The following is a 20,393-nucleotide window of genomic DNA, read 5'->3' as shown; positions in this document are numbered from 1 at the left end:
ACCAAATAACATCCTAACGAATACAAATAGACCACGACCTGGGACTACAAACGCTGTCTATTCTCTAGAAGATTCTTTTAACAAAATTTGGAAAAAGCCTAAAAAAAAAATAGATAAAATTAAATAAAATAGATTTTCCATCATCGTGCACCTATCATTTTCAAGAGAAAACTGGTCACAGCGACACCTATCAAGTTTTTGGCTCCGTTTCTTACAAAGAAATGGCCTTTTTAGGTATGTAGCATTTTCACTAGTAACACATAGATAATAGTAATACAAAAAACCTCAAAATAAACTACGCTTATTAACTAGGCGAGCACACTTAAATTAGCTATGCTAAGACAAACATCTTAGTATCTAGGCATACAATAAAAAAAATAAGTTACAAGAATACAATACACCTTAAAATATTACAAAAAATACAAATTAAGACAAGAACGAGAACAATTAAAATATTTATTCACTAATACTATGAGAATCAACACAACTAGGTTCCCAAATAAAAATCAGTCCCTGTTCGGGGCTGCCAATTGTAACTCGTCTTATCTTAATCTTTATATATTTATAGGATACAATGATCAAAAATAAACAAACTTATAGTACCTGGGCCACATGGCCACACACTAGGTTATAAAAAAAATAAAGTCCAAATTATCACAAAATTTGTTAAAATAGAGAATAAGCTAGGCACATGTCGAATATCTAACTAATTCCACAGGCCGAAAACTGCATTCCATCACACCAATTCCAGGATGGAATCCGATATAAAACGTAACATGTACGATCCAAAATGAAATTTACGGGAAAATCCTCATGATAAATGCTCAAATGAGGCGTTAAATGATAACAATCTAGGATCAACGATCTAGGATCAACGATCTAGGATCAACGGCTGTAACAAGGAAATGTTAGGTTAAAATTTTCATTCATTTTCTTGTTGGAAAATTCAATGTTCTAATGGCGAGATTGGGTAGAAAAATGAACACTTACCGCTAAAAGCGCCGTGTCCTACCACTCTATAGCCCTCTGGCCCATAAATATGTATTATACTTATTTAGTTTAACTTTCACATTTTTAAAAATTAATAATTGACGAGCAAATGTTTGCGTGTCTATGTAGGAAGAAAAAGTGAACCTTCAAAATGGCCACCGAAAGATGCCAACTTCATTCGGTAAACGAGCTGTCAAAAATGTTACTAGTTTTTTTTTTTTTTCCAATATGAAAGAAGGTTTGACAGATCGTTGAATTACATTCCCAAACGTCACGCCTTAGAAACGTCATGGTGAAGTTTGGGACACTGACATATGACGTATAAAAGGTCTACAAACAGATTTCAGGTTATGTTAATAAAAATATGCGATCTAAATAAAGGATGTAACGGGACCGCTAAGGTACACGTTACACAATGATGATTTTGATGATGATGATGATGATAGCATGCAGTCCATGTAATCTCCAGGCTATATAAAGTAAATTCTTCGCAAAGAATGATGGGAATGAATTCGGGACTTAAGACTTTGGTCATTTGCCCACCGTGCGCTGACCGTAGGTAGACAAACCCTGCGCTGGGATTGGCTGAGCTATAAACCCGATGCGCCTTTACTTATGTTTTGGGAGAAGTTCTATGGAAGGTTCTAAACCACTACTTGCACAAAAGCCTGTTGAAGATTTGGCTAGAAATCCCAGAGCCAAATTGTCCCAACGCTACACGGAAGATGTCCCGGACGTCAGCCTATACGAGATTAGTATGGTTCTCAAGCAATTCAAGAACAACAAGGCACCAGGTGGTGATGGAATCACAGCAGAACTCATGAAAACCAGTACATAGGTCTTTCAGCGCTTGTTTAGTCCTGCCATCCACGAGGGCATAGCGTCAGAGGCATGGCACAGAAGCATAGTGGTTCTGTTCTTTAAAAAAGGAGGTACTACCTTGTTAAAGAATTAAAGACCCATATCGCTGCTGAGCCATGTCTATAAGTCGTTCTCGAAAGTCATCACAAATCGTCTCGCTTGTAGGTTTCCAGCCTCCCGAATAAGCCGGATTCCGAATAGGCTTCAGTACCATAGATCACAGCCACACGTTACGGCAGGTTATACAGAATACCGGAAGAGAATATCTAACCAAAACCTAGGGGCATCCTGTGTTTTGGCTGGCTGGCCCACCATGGGAACTGGACGCTATGACACTGGCTTGTGTGTACTAGAGTAGGGTGGCTACCTGTTGACTGGGGGAGCACCCCTCCGACGGAAGTAGATTGGTGGCGGCTATTAGCGCAGACCGAGCTCCTCTTCCATTGGCAGAGGTGGCTCGAGTCACCCACAGCCGGTCACAAGATTATTGAAGCTATCCGTTCTACCCTCGAGGAGTAGCAATGAAGAGGAAGCACGGAGCACTCACGTTTCACCTTGTACAGGTTCTTACGAGGTTCGGGTGCTTTGGGAAATACCTGTGCAAGGTGGTGTGAAGAGAGCCCAGAGAGGATTGCCACCATGTGGTAGTGCTTCAGACACGGTACAGCATACGCTGTTTGAGTGCCTGGCATAAGCGGAGCCGCGCCAGTCGCTGGTGGAAATTATAGGGCAAGACCTCTCATTGCCCGTCGTGGCCAAATCCATGGTGGACAGTGAGAGGGCTTGAAAACCGATGGTCTCCTACAGCGAGGAAGTAATGACGCAGAAGGAGGCAGTAGAGAGGTTGAGGGCGGAAGCCAAGAACTCTCATCCCATGCGCCGCAGGAGAATCAGGCGCAGGCAAGCTGCGCATGACCGTCGCTTGCCCCCTTGATTAAGACCTCTAGGTAAAAGGAGAGTTTGTTACCCGCGGAAGAGTATGTCCTTGAGTTGGAAGGCAAGCCTTTGTTCCCGGCGAGCCTTAAACTGTGCGTTAGGGATCCCTTTTAGCTGAGTTGCAGTTGAATACATTCGTGCCCCTATGCCCAGCAACAACGAACGAGGTGGAAAACCGTGGGGTTTTAGTCGATAAGCGTCCGACATAACCACTCTACCTCTCCGAGCGCGGTGTTATCCATGAGGATTTCCCTATGTAAAAAAAGGTTATACAGAAGGCTGAAGATTATAATCGACCAATTGCTTACCTTAGGTTATTATCTTTATAAGTTTAGGTTAACATAATATTACTTATTAGCTTTACTAGTAGGCTAGATTGTAATTCTAATAAAGTACTGCTGTCAGTACTTTATGGTTATATAAAAAAAAAACTTTGCTTACCGTTTGCGGACAATGAGAAAGCCTTCGACTCGGCGGAAGCTAGGGCTGTATTATTGTACTAGGGCAGGGCGCATTGTTCGAAAACACGATAGATATTTTGGGGGTCCCAACTTTCCAAGATGCGACCTCTGGCGTCGGAAGACTCCCCCCGCCTCCCCCCTCCCTAACCCGCCACTAAGTGGACAGGCGACATCAAACAAGTCACAAGGAGCCTCTGGAATCGGGCGGCGCAAAACCGCGGCGCGTGGAAGTCCTAACAAGAGCCCAATGTCCAGCAGTGAGCATTTATCGGTTGATAATGATGATGATGATACATTTTGGTGTGGGCATTACTTGTGAGTTAAAAGAAAGCACTTTTTACTACATTTAATGCAAACAATTACAAAAAGACATTGGTTGTAATCAATGGAATTTAACATATTGAAGATGGAATATCTCAGCCCCGATGTGGTTTAGCTATATGTGTTATATTATAACATTTTTTGTTTGTTTTTTGCTGTTCTGTCATAAAATACTAGTTTTATCGGTGACCGCAATCCTAAAAAAAGGCACCAATTTTACCCAAACAACTTTATTACGTTTTACTACAAGGTAAAAAGGTGTCCACTTACTGGTTTGTGGTAAGACAGTAACCGGGTTGCCTCTATTGACGGCTTGAATCTTATACACCGCTCCAAAAATCTCCATGACAACATACACTTTCTGCAACAAACATAGTCTGATTAATACAAGTATTAGTTGATGCCCAAGACTTCGTTCGCATGGATTTAGATTTTTAAACTTCTTTTCCAATATAAAAATTTAGGTATGTCAATCTCCATGTCTTTAAATGTATTCATGCAAAAAATCAAATTGCTCCATTGCGGTGATTAAAGCACAAACCATATTTGATGAACTGGATGCCATCTGTAGATAAAAGATGTACGAGACAACAGATTACTGACTACAGATTAAAAAAAAATTCAGATACAAGTTAGCCCTTGACTGCAATCTCACCTCGTGGTAAGTCACTGATGCAGTCTAAGATGGAAACGGGCTAACCTGGAAGAAGAGGTATGGCAGTTTTTACCAAACCCATATCCAGCATTGTGTCGCTTGGCGGCATGGCTTTGCAGGTCGGGTGGTAATTAATTAGCCTCCCACCAGAAGTTGGGTTATTATTTCGGAATCATTTGTTCCCTAAAGCTCATCTCAGACTATTGAATAAAATATGTGTTATATATCCCAAAATATAAATTATATCCCACTATTGATGTTCACACTATGATATCTACACTATCTTAACCAGTTCAATTGCGACCGTCATTGTCCACTGACGTCTCTTCCAACAAATTAAAAATGGACATTTTGTTGCTAGATTTTCTAGAACTTGATTACGTGTGCTCCTTTTAAGGGCGTATAATATACGATTTAGCTCAAGTTAAAAACCTACTCGATCGCTAGAATGGTAAATGTTATTATTGACGCACACTAAGATAGTTCCTTTGAACCTAACCTAACCCAACTTTTTAATAACCCCGGCCTGTGTAGCAACCCTTATCTTATTGCATGGAACTTAGGTACCTAACTTTGAAGTTTGCTCCTTTGCCGGACGCGATGACGTTATTTTTTATAAAAATAATTTTGGTTGATGCAATCCTGTTCGAATATTGCGAACTAGGTATATACCTACTCCCAAAATAGTAATTTACCAAAAATGCGTTTCTATTCTAAAGTAGAAACGGAACGAAAATGCTTAGCTTTCAGAATGATGACCATGGGGGTCCATGGTCCATGGTCTCATGGTACCATGAGTAGATATATATCGTAATACTACAACTATCCAAATAAGGGAGTTAAATACTCCACACACAACATTCGATATTTATACACATATATCGTAATAAAATATGGCTTGTTTAATGTATTTTCGTAAACTTTAACCCGAATTACCCATGAAACAAAGTTATTCCCGTGTCACAATATTCAAACCCATAGAAAATTACTAGTATAAATACACCGAAACTTCGATGCATTCCGCGAGAAGGACCAAATGTTTTTGTTGGGATGAAGTGGACAAATTATTTAGACGTGGGGAAACCTACTTGGGCTGCTGTTCAGGGTCTCCTTCAAGGGGCACCTTGTTCTTGTAGTTGCACATAATAGTTCGGGTTCACTCAATCACCAAGCACATAATACGCCGGCCGGCCGGTTGATTTTAATACTTTTTAACTTTACACATTTAACATACTTTATCAGTTTTCGGTTCGGAACACAGTTAACTATTATATTTTATAATAGTCTCGGAACACGCGGCGTATTGCCGGGTAACATTTTTCGCCATCTTGAAATTCTTCCTTTCGACGCTTGCGTCCAAAGAGTATATAGACAGTAAACAATACGTTCCCGCCACAGGTTCCCGCGTCGCCGCGTCTGGCGCGAACTTTGAAATATGGGCACGGGCAGGCAGGCCGTAGATAATATATACAACAGGCGAGGTAGGTAAAATAGTGATAAAACTAAACACTATATGATAAATAATACTATAATAAACTTTACTTTTACCACATTTCCGGTTTCATGACATTTTAAGCAAATAGTGCATCAGACGGGTGTGCCCGCGAAATTTAAATTTAATTTTCGCAATTTGTAAGTAATACGACAAAGTAGGCATATGGCACTTTAATTGCGCCAATGGCAGTATCATCCTCACAGGTTTATATACAAATCTTTACTTGAAATGGTCCAGTTTAAGAAATTAGTTATAATAATATCTAATTTGTAAGTAATTCATGTCAAAATTGAAATTAGTCAAAATACTCATTATTTTGACTAATTTCTTAAACTGAACACTTTCAAGTAAAGATTAAATCCCACCAAAAACATTTCATGTAAAAAGGTAGCCAAGACTCACAAGTTCATAATGTTTTCACTGTTAAAAAGTTATGAGATCTCTAGTAGAGCCAAGCCTCTAGCTGAGCTTAGATTTGTGCTGGCCATGGGACCTATCCCAAGTCCAAAGTAATATAGCTTTTAAATGTTCTTGACTATATCACATTTATAACAATAAATAACAAATCACTCTACTTACAAGCTCTGATTCTACAAACCCTACATCTTGGTAAAAAAAGGACGGCTTGGCCGTTTAATGTTCGTAAAACTATTACATGACATAACATATTTTAAGGCCATAAGGAATAGTTTGTTCGACAATTACTAATTTGTATTGTACTTCGTGATGGTCGCAGAAGCTATTCCGGGCTTAAATGTCATTTCAGATAAAAAATCCACGAACTGTAAACGGCCAAGCCGTACTTTTTTTACCAAGATGTAGGGTACATACCGGAGGTATGGTCACGTGATCAAATGAGCTCAACCTGGTACTAACTAATAAACCCACCTTTAGATTTTTGAATGAATAATTAAAGTATGAAACTTACATCAGGCACTTTTTCAAAGGCAGTATCGAGCAGTTCGCAGTTGTAGTACACCAGCACTCGGTTGTCCACCGTCTTCTTAAGACCCACTCTGTCGCCAGCTCGCAACCACTCGAATGATGGCACAACCACCTTCAACTCTTGTTGCCTCGTCCCCGGCTTGGAGTAGCGCATGTACTTCCCTGTGTAACACAACAGTGTAACAAAACCAGTGTACTTAGTATGAGAGTTTACATCTCACCAACATTGATAGAATTTGAGTGTCAAACTACAAACAAATAAAATGGATCTTAAGATTGTTCCAGTAACACATACAGTGTTTATAATCCACAAGGGACCTGGCCCGGCTTCTCGTGGGTGCAACTTTTCTTTTATTTGTCCTGACAATTGCAAACACAAAAAAATCAGCCACTCTCCTGTGATGATTTGTATTTATATAAAGATTTGCTTCTCAGTGAATTCTTGTTTTACGGATGGAAATTTGTGTGAGCCCCCATACTCACCAACAGCAGAGTCTTCTCTGCTAGTTTTAGGTCTAGGTCAAGACGGGGGTACGAGCCTCAGGGTGTAGCCTCCTTACCCGGGTGTGGAAATTTACTTTAATTTTAATTTATTAACCTTATGTTGGCTATGGCCTGCAGTCTTGGCTTCGTGTAGGTCCCATGAGATGTCGTAGAGTCAGGTAATGGCCACATCATCGCCATCTTTACCTTCAATACGTCCGCGCACGCAAACATTCGCTTTGCGCGTACATGGACATACTCCACGTTGCGTGCGTCGGAGTCAGGTACTCGTTTGTGGTGACCGCAGAAGGTCACGAGGCCTCGCGTGAAGTGAGACGATGCCGTAGAAATGTAGCATGGGAATACTCCTCTACAGCCGGAGTCCCGGTACCCCGATGAAAAACGTCATTTCGCAGTACTCACCATCGATGTAAGCGGTATAGTGTGGCAAGCAGGCGACAGAGGGCGGCAGGCTGCGGTTGACGTGCGCGTTCAGGATATTGATATCCGTCACGCCCATACGGAAGCTGCCAGCGTAGCCGTATTTGCATTCAACTATCTTTATCTGTCAAAACAAAATAGAGTTGAAAATGCACAAAAATTTTAATGTAGTTCATATTACGTTAATGTTGCTCTCACATGCCAATAGCATGTGATTGTTTCTATCACATGCCAATAGCAAAAACATTACCAACTTAGAACAATTCAATACGAGCCTCCTCATACCGAAGTATTTGAGGAGGCTCAGATTGAATAATATTCTACCCACCTTGTTTGTTCCTTACATTCCAATCTTACATGACCTCTCAGCCGTACCAGCGGTTTCGCTTGCTTTCTATTATCAAGAATGCTATCCGCAAAGTATATTAAGATATTCACCTCGAATATTTCCCCAACGGCGAGGTGAGCAGAGCTGAAAACCAACGCGGCCATCGGGTCAGGCGTGAGTCGCCTCGCGACTGAGTAGTCGTGCAACAGGCAAATGTTATCCCCGCAGTATTCAGAGAAACTCCTGTTGACAATACGTAATTGATTATAACAGAAACATCTTTTATTACAATAAACCTAATCTGTTTATGTTAGATATATAAGACTGTCTGACATAATATCAAGGGCTAAAAAGTTAAGATTTTGTATGTAGGTTCTCTAGAACTATAAAAGATGATTTTGAAAATTTCATCATCTTGAAAGATTTTGAGGAATTCCTACGGAACGGGAACTTTAGAACACCTAAATCAACACAGACGATGTCGTAACGAAAAAACCTTGTCTCCAATCCTCTAATATGTAATGTTTCTGTCAGTGTCTGCTAGCCTTTTAAGGCCCGTTTAACAAATTTTGATGATATTTGGTACATAATTAGCTTACATTTAGTGCATGCACATAGGCTACTTTCTATCCCAAAAAATCACGGAGTTCCCACAAGATTCTTGAATAACCATCAGTCCAGCCATTTTTTATGAATTGTCCAAGAAATCGCCCATGCAATGGACCGACCAAATTAAAGCTGCTGTGGGCGGTCCCTTGCACGAGTGTACCAGGCTGTCAGCCAGCAGGGAGAAGTGGCGAATGCTCGTGAGGCGTGTAACATCTGCCCTCAAAGACGTTGCTTCATGATGACCACGACCGCTCTGTCAAGAGTGACACGACAAAGAAGAAGTCCAAGAAATAGTTTGATTCCCGGAAAGCTGAGGTAATTTCACCAGTGCGGGCAATTCTTCGGGCGCGGCGGTCTATCGAGTTTAATAACTCGAGTTGGTACTAGGCAGACCCATCACAAAGGCGGCAGCAGTACCCCATGCCTGAGCCTTACAAAGAGTTAGGCGTTGTTTTGGTCCTAAGTACCGCTTCACCTTGTTCAGGATGGCAAGTTTTGTTGGCTTCTTTGGCCTTTGTCCAACAAAGGCCAAAGAAGCCAACAAATTGGCATTTCACCAAATTGAGGTTGGGTGAGATGTCTATACACAAGAGCTCAACGTGGTCACTAAAGCAGCCAATGTGGGGTGATGACCTTAGACTTACCAGTATGGCGGCGGAGGTGTGGCCATAGCCCTCGAGTTACTTAGCAGAGAGTTGTCGGAATTAGTACAGCCATTGTAGTTAAATGCTCTTTCTTCATTTTGGAGTATTGTTACCTATTTGGGAAAAACAAATTTTATTCTCTAATTCGTATTACAGTAATAATAATTAATTGTTTCAGACTTATAGGATCATGAAACAAGATAGTGCCACCCACAATTATTTGTTATGACATGAGACAATCCATACTAATACTATACATGCGAAAGTATATATCGGTCTGCCTTTGAGTATATTACCTTTTCACAGCCCATCTGTTTAACCCATACTGACGAAATTTAAGGAAATAGACTTCTTTTATCCCAGAAAATCAAAGTTTTTAAGAGGTATTAAAAAAGTGTCTGTTTCAACGTTTTTGACATTTAGTAGAGATAGCATCCTGGAGACACAGATGTACATAGGCTACTTGTTGTCCCGGAAATCCAAGAGTTCCCATTGAATAATTAACAGACCATGCGATTAAACCCATTTTGATGATATTTGGTACCCACAGAGACAGTTTGCAACCCAGTACTGGAAGCAGGCTACTTTTTATCCTGAAAAATTTATCTAATGGATTGATTATAAAAGCCCATTCGTTTGGCCTATTTTGACAAAATATAATACCTACAGACTACAGAGGATAGCTTGCATAGGCTACAGCTGTTTGTCCCAGAAAATCAGAATTTCCACAGAATTTTAAAAAACCTACATCCACACAGTCACAGACATCTCTAGTAATAATAATGATGATAGAAATTATCCACAACTATAATAAAGGTCCACAGTGCTCCCCTGTTCAATTCGTATGTGTTGTTTTTAACCCCCGACCCAAAAAGAGGGGTGTTATAAGTTTGACGTGTGTACCTGTGTATCTGTGTGTCTGTGTATCTGTGTGTCTGTGTATCTGTATCTGTGTATCTGTGTATCTGTTTGTGGCATCGTAGCGCCTAAACGAATGAACCGATTTTAATTTAGTTTTTTTGTTTGAAAGGTGGCTTGATCGAGAGTGTTCTTAGCTATAATCTAAAAAAATCGGTTCAGCCGTTTAAGAGTTATCAGCTCTTTTCTAGTTTTCTTGTAGAAAAGAAGGTTAGATAACCGTTAGGTTCATAATATTATGTCAATAGACAAATGTCAAGCTGTCAAGATGGACGTTGCCTAAATACATAATTATTTATTTGAAAATGATGTTTTGGAAAACTCAAATACTTTGGATCGTCGGGGGTGTTATAAATTTTTAATTTACACTTGTTACTATTACTAACTTTTAGTACATATAAATAAAAATTTACCTGCGTACATTGACCATAAAGATCAACAACTGCGTATATGTTGAGGTGTGGGACATACCAGGCCTTGCCCATGTCCATGCCATCCAGATAATAGTGCAGACTGCGATCTGCGTGCCACATCATTCCTGCGTACAAATATTCACATTTACTTACTAATCCATCCGTCTTGGATGTGAAAACTTTAGGTGGGAGGAAAACTTTTTTTTAATTTATAGATTAGCGCTTGGCTGTAATCAGACCTGCTGGTAAGTAGTGATGCAGCCTAAAATGGAGCGCGAAAGATGAAGAGAAAGATGAGAAGATAAAGGATGACTACTCAGTATTCACTCACATTCACAGTGAAGGCAAAAAACTGATGCTGGAAGGGTGTTCCATATCCTAACCATTCGGGTTAGAAACAAGGACGTAAACCGTGGAATTTCAACTACGGATGCAAACCTTGACAATGCCTTGCGGTACGATGGTTGAAAGGTGAAGGAGGAAAGATTTAACAAAGTATGTCTCACCGACTCTGCTCCCAACTGTGAGCGTGTCAAGATCCAACGGATATCCGCTACGGACGCACTCGCCATCTTTCATCATGGCGGCTCCACTTAATATATACGTGTCCCAGTTTAGGTCCGTCGCAGTGCCTGCCAAGCCGTTCGCCTCAAGATCATCAGGTCGAATAGCCGTTACACCTAAACAAATTCATAAATATATATTAAAATCCATCCATATTACTAACACTATAAATGCGAAAGTGTGTCTATATGTCTGCTACCATCCAGGTGCTTGAGGCTGTTCAACCGATTTTGCCAAATTTGGTAAATAGAAAGTGAACTTTCATCTCGGGAACGTACATTTTGTCCTGGAAAAGCATCGTTTCTAAGGGTGAGATCTATAGAGCGCGCTCTGCCTTTGCTTAGACTTAAGACAGAGTTAAAACGAGACAGAGCTATATCTCTCACATAAATCTGTCTCGTTTTAAGTCAGAGCAAAGTCAAAGTGTGCTTTATAGATTTCAGCCTAAGGGATTTTCAAAAAAATGTAATGTAGATACTAAACTAATACTAACTGTAGTATAATTCAATATTTTATGCCAAAAATTTGAAGTATTAAGTGGTAATTTTTTAAACTTCTTTTTTTTCGTGCTAAGGGAGCATGAATGTCAGCAATAGCTTCCTCCTTATCAACAGCATCATCCCCATTGCTTCATTCATATGTGTCCATGAAATTCAACTATGTACAGATGCAGATGTGCAATGACTTGCGGCGATTATTTAAAATAATGAGGGTCTAGGACCAACGTGTAGATTTTTTTTAACACTTAATAATAATAATAATAATAATAAAGCCCTTTATTACTGAACAACAAAATGAAGTTTTACAGAAGTTTTGTATACAACTATAGTACCTAGGTATAATCTAACTAGTACATTTTAATTTTATTACAGTTTTTTTTTTAACACTTACCTATTTCCAAACTGCCGATCCAGCAATCCACCATGGAATCAATTCGTAGCTCGAACATGTCACACTCCCTTAAAGGGCGCGAGCTGAATAGTACGGCGTCGTTGAACTCGGAGTACACGGCTGAGCGGGACGCAGTCAAACGCGTACGACTCAGTCTCGCGTTGCGCCCGTGTACTCGGTGGAAACACATTTCACTGAAAAAAAAAAACACCTTTTTCAGCACTTTGTAAATCTATAAAGCTTGGGGTCTTTTGTTACGTCCAAATACAGCGCATATATGCCACGTATAAACACAAAAGGCATATACTATTAAAATATAGCACCAAACGCACTGCATAATTCAAATAAATTACAAGTGCTTTTGAATCATCATAAGAATCTGCAAGTGGTTCGGAAAATCTTTCCTAGCAAAAGAACGGGCAAGAATTGGGTGGTTGCTCATTTTTAAACATTTTTTTACCCCCGACCCAAAAAGAGGGGTGTTATAAGTTTGACGTGTGTATCTGTGTATCTGTGTATCTGTGTATCTGTCTGTGGCATCGTAGCGCCTAAACAAATGAACCGATTTTAATTTAGTTTTTTTTGTTTGAAAGGTAGCTTGATCGAGAGTGTTCTTAGCTATAATCTAAAAAAATTGGTTCAGCCGTTTAAGAGTTATCAGCTCTTTTCTAGTTTTCTTGTAGAAAAGAAGGTTAGATAACCGTTAGGTTCATAATATTATGTCAATAGACAAAATATGTCAAGCTGTCAAGATGGACGTTGCCTAAATACATAATTATTTATTTGAAAATGATGTTTTGGAAAACTCAAATACTTTGGATCGTCGGGGGTGTTATAAATTTTTAATTTACACTTGTTTAGTTACAATAGAGTAATGCGATTGAAGCGCTGCATTTAAAGTGCGCAACGTAAAGTGAGCCTCTACTTTAATACAGTATAGTGATATCTGTGACTGTATCAAAAGATTCAATATTACCAAATAAAAAAACTTATTCAAAATACCGCCACGAATATTCTGTGTGAACTACGGTGAGCTAAATCACCAACCACCCGTTTTAAGTTACATCCATACTTAATATTATAAATCCGAAAGTGTGCCTGTCTGTCTGTCTGCTACCGTTTCACGGCCCAACAGTTTAACCGATTCTGACGAAAGGTACAAGGTTAGCTCATATCCCGAGGACGGACTTAGGCTACTTTTTATCCCGGAAAATCAAAGAGTTCCCATGGGTTTCATAAAAACCCATCCGCTTAACGGATTTGTATGAAATTTGGACCCGAAGTAGCTTGCGTCCCTGTAATTGACATAGGCAACTTTTCGTACCGAAAAATCAAACAATTCCCAAGGGACCTTTAAAATCCTAAATCCACGCGGACGAAGTCGCGGGCATCCTCTAGTTGTTGTATAAAGTGTACTCACGGATAAATAGTTGCGTTTGATTCTGTGGAGAACGGCGAGTCTGGAGAGTAAGCTGGCGGTGGAGAGTAGCAGTCCACTATCGTTGCTTGCGCCACTCGCCCGTACAAATCTGTGGTCATTTACATAACTTGTACTTACTCGTATGTGATTAACTTACGACAAATTTAGTGATGTAACCACCCTAATGAGTAAAATTTCCTTAGGAAATTTGCTTGAAAATTGAAATTTGAAAAAACAAAACAAGTTGTACATAGTGCATATATTTTGAGAACACACTCACCATATTTGCTATATATGAATTGTAAGTAAAGTAAGGTTCACCTTTAGATTAAGGTTTAAAATCGTACTTTTGACATGACAATTAACACAGATCAAACATGGGAAGTGCATTCTTAAAATGTATATTGTATGCATTATACAAACTTTAAGTTGAAATAATGGATGCGGAAGGATGTAAGAACCCAAAGCATTATTATCTCAAGAAAACCTCTACCATCATGTAATTGGAAAGCAGTCACAATCCTCAGCAATGTGGAATGCGATGCAAAGGGATAGAATGTATGAAGATTGTTGAGACAGCTTTGACAATTTAGAAACTCAGTTAGAAACAGTGCTACTCATCCCTTTCCGCAGATAGCATTGTGAATGGGATAATAGCACTTTATGACCTGTCAATTTAGTTAGATTGTGTACAACATAATAAGCACTAATAAGAACATTTTTGACAGAGTTATGGTGTCAAAAACTGACAGTAATGTTAATGAGCCTTTGATGTTAGCCCGTCCAAACTTGAAACTTTGACTAGGACCACAGGAAACCACAGCATCTTAAACCAGATAATCTGCAACTTGATTACCATTTGAAAATGTAAATGCTTAGGAAAATGCATTTTATTAAAATAATAAACTCACCTATGATTCCAAACATGTGTTCAGGGATATTAAAGGCGGCAGGACCTTGATCTACGCCGTTCACGAAGAAGTGCAGGATACCCATATCCTTCCTCATCACGCCGACAGTATCGCCTTCCTGATAATTTAATAAAAAACTTAAAACCAAACCCTTAGGTACAAACAACTACTGATGTGGGGCACAACTTTCAAAGAATAAACGTTTTTCTTTTGTTCTTTTTCTTCAAATAGATGAAGGTATTCACACTCCATCATACAAAGAGCAGAACTACACCGCGATGCCTTTGCGCTTTGATTTTATTTCAGATATTATGTACAGTAATCCTTATTACAGGTGTGCAAACTTAATTAATAATAATTAACTAATACAAGCTTCATGCATTAATCATTACGTTTTTTAAATAAATATTTAGATATCAAAGATCTACATTTGTTGATAAACCTTTACCTATTAATTTATTAATAAATCAATTATGGCATCTTACAAAAATTAATCAAATTAACTAATTACTTCTGCAATTGTAATGAGGGCAAGCGAGGCAATGCAGCCAGGCATTTCACTTATTACTTGACTAATGTTAAATCCAATCAAATAATAATAATTCAATGAGCAAGTCAATTTACCACAAGTCGGGTGAGATCTCTGACATACTGTGGTATGATTATTGTCGCGTCCCTTATTACGTCTTCACCAGACATGACCCAAGTGCCTGATCTGAAAATAAACCGGTTTTGTGTGAAAGTACTAATATTAAAAAGCTAAAGTGTATCCGTCTGTCAGCTAAATTTTTACAGTTCAACTGCTACACCTATCTTAGCGAGCATCCTATCTTACAGAATTCAGAAATAACTTACAGCCGAAATTAATTAAATCAATCCCTCTGTAATCTTTTTTTTTTTAATTTTTATTCCAATTATTACAAGTTAGCCCTTGACTGTGTTCTCACCTGGTGGTAAATGATGATGCAAGCGGATTAACTTCATCTCAACAGCGCTCATCACTTCACCAGGGAGGTCGTCAAAGTTAGCAAAGGTCATTAGCGACGTTGTTAATTGCCTAAAAAAGACTATTTTTTTTACAAACAACAACGTTGCTAAGTAACCTATCCACAGATTACAGCTAGGATTGATTTATTATTATTAGTGACTAGATAATGTCCGCTATTTTGTCCCCGTGGATATATGTTTAAAACATCCCGCAATTACCATGGATTAGGACGGGATAAAAAGTAGCCTATGTGTTGATCTATGTATTATATTCTTATTCTATCTCCATTACAAATTTCAGCCAAATCTGTCCAGTAGTTTTTGCTTAAAAGAGTAACAAACATACATACACAGGCATACTAACTTTCGTCTTTATAATATTTGTGAGCTTAGGGTGAAATCTATAGACCGCACTCAGACTTTGCTTATATTTAAAACAAGACAGATGTATATCTCTCACATAAATCTGTCTCGCTTTAACTAAATCTAAGTCTAAGCAAAGTCAGAGTGTGGTCTATACATCTCACCCTTAGTGTGATTTTGGCCACTGAGCACTAAGCTATGATCGCCTTTCGTACTTACTTGGATGTGCTCAATTTGAATGGTAATTTAATATCATTTGAAGTGTGCTGCGTGACTCCTATTTCAATGCTTCCAGCCCACTTGGGGATGACCAGATCGAGTCGCACTTGGAACAACTCGTTTGTACGCAGCGTTCGGTTCGTCATCACTACGCCGTTGTCGAAGAATTCGAAAGCACTGCAATATTATCATACATCTAAGCCTCAGTGGAGGAAGAATTCGAAAGCACTGCAATATTATCATACATCTAAGCCTCAATGGAGGAAGAATTCGAAAGCACTGCAATATTATCATACATCTAAGCCTCAATGGAGGAAGAATTCGAAAGCACTGCAATATTATCATACATCTAAGCCTCAATGGAGGAAGAATTCGAAAGCACTGCAATATTATCATACATCTAAGCCTCAATGGAGAGTAACTCCATAGAGCGTCTTGTCGTGCAGGGCAAGGTGGAGGGCACCAGAGGGCGAGGAAGGTCGCCCATGCGATGGACCGACCAAATTAAAGCTGCTGTGGGCGGTCCCTTGCACGAGTGTACCAGGCTGTCAGCCAGCAGGGAGAAGTGGCGAATGCTCGTGAGGCGTGTAACATCTGCCCTCAAAGACGTTGCTTCATGATGACCACGACCGCTCTGTCAAGAGTGACACGACAAAGAAGAAGAAGCCTCAATAGCTCAACGGTTGAGGAGCGGACTGAATTCCGAAAGGTCGACGGTTCAAACCCCACCCGTTGCACTATTGTCGTACCCACTCCTGGCACAAGCTTTACGCTTAACTGGAGGGGAAAGGGGAGTATTGGTCATGATTAGCATGGCTAATATTCTTTTTTTAATTAAAAAAAATATCTAACAAAACACTATTTATTGTCACTTCACTGTGTTATTACGTTATTTATACGTGTTGGATGCATTAATTTGATAATAAAGGTCCAAATTTTAAATGTTTTAATTAGTCCATACTAAGAATAGAAAATCATTAACCAAGCAAAGTATTTTTAGTAGTTGTCTGGATATTGGTTCATTATTTGAAAAAACTTCAATCGGCATATCGATATACACGCCAGTAATTTCTGACGTGACGAATAATAGAATTGCTGGACAGTTTTATACTGTTAACGAGTTAGTTTTATTACGGGATCTTTTGAGTTCTATATTATGTGCGTGAGGCGAATATAAGAAACAGATAAAAATGATACTTACTTAGGCCTATGAGCAGTCTTACCATCGTTAATAATAATAACATACGAATCACGCAGCGTATGAAATAAAAGGCTATCTTCATCTATTCTCGGCCTGAACCTACCTAAAAAGACAGATACCCTTTAGAAATATTGTGTGAAATTTATATAACAAAGCCCATACTTGACACATTGATACTTTCTTTATGGCAAAAGAAAAAGGTCAGCCTTTGGAATTTGTTATTTATTCATTTCAAAATAATATTGTATTTTGGTTTTTCATACTCGTAAGCACTAGTCAGCTTTCTATAAGAATGTTAACTTACTTGGTACAGGCAGGTCGAAGACAGGTACCGTAGATATGGTGGGTATATTTTCAACATTGTTATCAATATCTTCACACGGATCCAAAATAGTAACCTGAAAAATGAAAATCTTGTGTAAAGGTAGCAGCTAATAATGCAATATACGTAACTAGCGACCCGTCCCAGCTTCGCACGGGTAGCTTATTAGAATTTTCGTAGGGATCTCTAATTTTTACGAAAATAAAATATAGCCTCTCACTCAGAAATATTGTTGCTTTCTACTGGTGAAAGAATTTTCAAAATCGGTTCAGTAGTTCCAGAGAATACCCCCTAAAAACAAACTTTACGCCTTTATAATATTAGAATAGACATAGATTAAGGTTGATTGATGAAAGAATTTTAATTTTATTTTCTTAGTGAATTTTGTAAATTGGCAATACCTACCTCAAATCAAATCAAATTTCTTTATTACCTGTCATTTAACAAGTGTAAATTAAAAATTTTCAACACCCCCAACAAATCATTTTCAAATAAATAATTATGTATATCTAGGCAACGTCCATCTTGACAGCTTGACATTTGTCAATTGACACTTGAATATTATGAACCAATATATAAGGGTTATCTAACCTTCTTTTCTACAAGAAAACTAGAAAATAGCTGATAACTTTTAAACGGCTGAACCAATTTTTTTGGATTATAGCTAAGAACACTCTCGATCAAGCCACCTTTCAAACAAAAAAAAGTAAATTAAAATCGGTTCATTCGTTTAGGCGCTACGATGCCACAGACAGATACACAGATACACAGATACACACGTCAAACTTATAACACCCCTCTTTTTGGGTTGGGGGTTAAAAAGAAAAATTGGTGACACTGTACGGTTTCAAAGCAGTTGTTTACCTTTACAGTCATTCCATACAGATCGACAACTCCCCACACTTGTTGTTCTACCTTGTCAGTGGCCACACCTTGATCGACGCCATTTATAAAATAGTGAAGTCTACCATTCGACTTTCTTATCATACCCACTGTATCACCCTCCTAAAATACACGGAAAAGAAATAATTTTTATTCAAACAAACTTTCATGAGTGCTTTTAAATCGTCAAGTGAACCTACCACTGCACTGGTTCGGAATGCCCTTAAACAGGCAAGTATTTATTATAGCCAACGTATATGGGCTTCTCCATCTATGAACTCAAGAAAATACATACCCTCAACTCATCAAGGTTGAAGTTTCCATACTCCATACAAGTGCCATGTCCGTTAAGCAAGACTTTGCATCCTGACATCATTATAGTCCCACTGTCCATATTTGTCATTGTAGATGGAAATCTAATTGTAGCTGGGTTGTGAGTTGTTACACCAACCTAAAGAAAACAATTTTAACTAACAACAGGTATGTATTGTAAGGTTATTTTTAAAAATTGATTTGAGTTGTCAAAAATAATATAAAATTATTAATTTATCTAATGCAGGTAGTTTGATAAAATCGATATTTCGCTCATTCGATGTCATACAATCTGTTGCTAGGAGGCCAACAAGATTGAACTTGCATAAATACGGGTGTTTTGAAGGTTTTAGTTCAGTCTCCTTCTGAGATTCGGAGCGATATCGCATATTTTCGGTATTTGGGTTGTGAACTGGATAATTAGATGTTGTGATAGCAATCACGCTCTAATTAAATTATTTATTTTGGCATTAGTTTGTTTAGATTAAAACTCTCGGATAACCTTGCACATTAAACTTGTGTTTTTTTTGTGTTGGTTTTGGAGAGGACATTCCAATAATTCGATAAAAATAATTAAATAATACCTGCTTTTCTGAGTGACGCCAATAATTCAGAAGCGGGACGTGTCTCACGTTGCCTTAATTTTGCTTTGGTATCTTTTTGTAAACAACCCACATTTGATTAAAATTTTTATTGAGTTTGATTTGGTGATTAAAATTTTAAGTTTTTTTTTTAAAGAATTTAGTCTTTTGTGTAGTGGAAAGTAATTTGCAATAAGTGGTTCAGATTTTGTATACATCGAATGAGAAGTTAGTCGTTTGGATTTATTGTTGACTGGATATTAATACTGAGAGTTCGGCAGTTCAAGGGTAGGTTTTAATGATTTGACGGAGGGCAGGATAGCCCATGATTTGGATTTGACTTAGGGCAAGGAAGCCCGCGACTGACATGACAAGATTAATTAGAAACACGAGGACGTGTTAAATTCAGGACGGCCGAACTGTAAGGTTATTTTTAAAAATTGATTTGAGTTGTCAAAAATAATATAAAATTATTAATTTATCTAATGCAGGTAGTTTGATAAAATCGATATTTCGCTCATTCGATGTCATACAATCTGTTGCTAGGAGGCCAACAAGATTGAACTTGCATAAATACGGGTGTTTTGAAGGTTTTAGTTCAGTCTCCTTCTGAGATTCGGAGCGATATCGCATATTTTCGGTATTTGGGTTGTGAACTGGATAATTAGATGTTGTGATAGCAATCACGCTCTAATTAAATTATTTATTTTGGCATTAGTTTGTTTAGATTAAAACTCTCGGATAACCTTGCACATTAAACTTGTGTTTTTTTTGTGTTGGTTTTGGAGAGGACATTCCAATAATTCGATAAAAATAATTAAATAATACCTGCTTTTCTGAGTGACGCCAATAGTATAGTGCAAACATTTTGAGAACTCACTCGCCATATTGGCTCTATATATCAATTGTCATATAAAAACCACGATTTCAGTCCTTAATTTAAAGGAGAACCGTACTTTTGACATGACAGTTGACACAATCAAATATAGCGGGGGACTTCGTCTGTGTTGGTGTTAGCTGGCGGGCGTGCTCTGCCTTTTTGGAGTGTTTTTTTTGTTAAAACTGACTAGAAAGCGCTCTAAGGGTGTGCCGTGCGTATGTCGGCGAGCGCCGGCTCAGACGGGGTCCATACTTGTATAGTTTAACTAATTTGTTACAAATAACTACAAACTTGACATTGGCTAATCTTTGTAAAGCCAGACAAGAGAGAAAAAAAAAAAATACAGCGGGTGAGTTCTCT

At 38.5% G+C, this 20,393-nt stretch overlaps 1 protein-coding gene across 2 annotated transcripts in view; it reads right to left on the bottom strand.

The window, feature by feature from the left end:
• Positions 1–20,393, bottom strand: part of LOC123880246 (neuralized-like protein 4) — a 68,458-nt gene that overhangs the window by 39,101 nt on the left and 8,964 nt on the right. For both annotated transcript variants that reach the window (XM_045928257.1, XM_045928258.1), the window contains exons 8-23: positions 18,556–18,711; positions 18,243–18,383; positions 17,361–17,454; positions 17,057–17,159; positions 15,856–16,032; positions 14,911–15,001; positions 14,287–14,404; positions 13,376–13,484; positions 11,956–12,149; positions 11,007–11,180; positions 10,501–10,625; positions 9,170–9,282; positions 8,027–8,159; positions 7,571–7,712; positions 6,648–6,826; positions 3,840–3,930 (exon numbers count right to left, since the gene is read on the bottom strand). In XM_045928257.1, coding sequence (XP_045784213.1) covers positions 3,840–3,930; positions 6,648–6,826; positions 7,571–7,712; positions 8,027–8,159; positions 9,170–9,282; positions 10,501–10,625; positions 11,007–11,180; positions 11,956–12,149; positions 13,376–13,484; positions 14,287–14,404; positions 14,911–15,001; positions 15,856–16,032; positions 17,057–17,159; positions 17,361–17,454; positions 18,243–18,383; positions 18,556–18,711 — 2,140 coding nt within the window. The remainder of the gene's footprint in view (positions 1–3,839; positions 3,931–6,647; positions 6,827–7,570; positions 7,713–8,026; positions 8,160–9,169; positions 9,283–10,500; positions 10,626–11,006; positions 11,181–11,955; positions 12,150–13,375; positions 13,485–14,286; positions 14,405–14,910; positions 15,002–15,855; positions 16,033–17,056; positions 17,160–17,360; positions 17,455–18,242; positions 18,384–18,555; positions 18,712–20,393) is intronic.

This window comes from Maniola jurtina, chromosome Z, assembly GCF_905333055.1.
Source record: "Maniola jurtina chromosome Z, ilManJurt1.1, whole genome shotgun sequence".
NCBI classification, from domain to species: domain Eukaryota; kingdom Metazoa; phylum Arthropoda; class Insecta; order Lepidoptera; family Nymphalidae; genus Maniola; species Maniola jurtina.
This window is presented reverse-complemented; position numbering and strand designations above follow the sequence as displayed.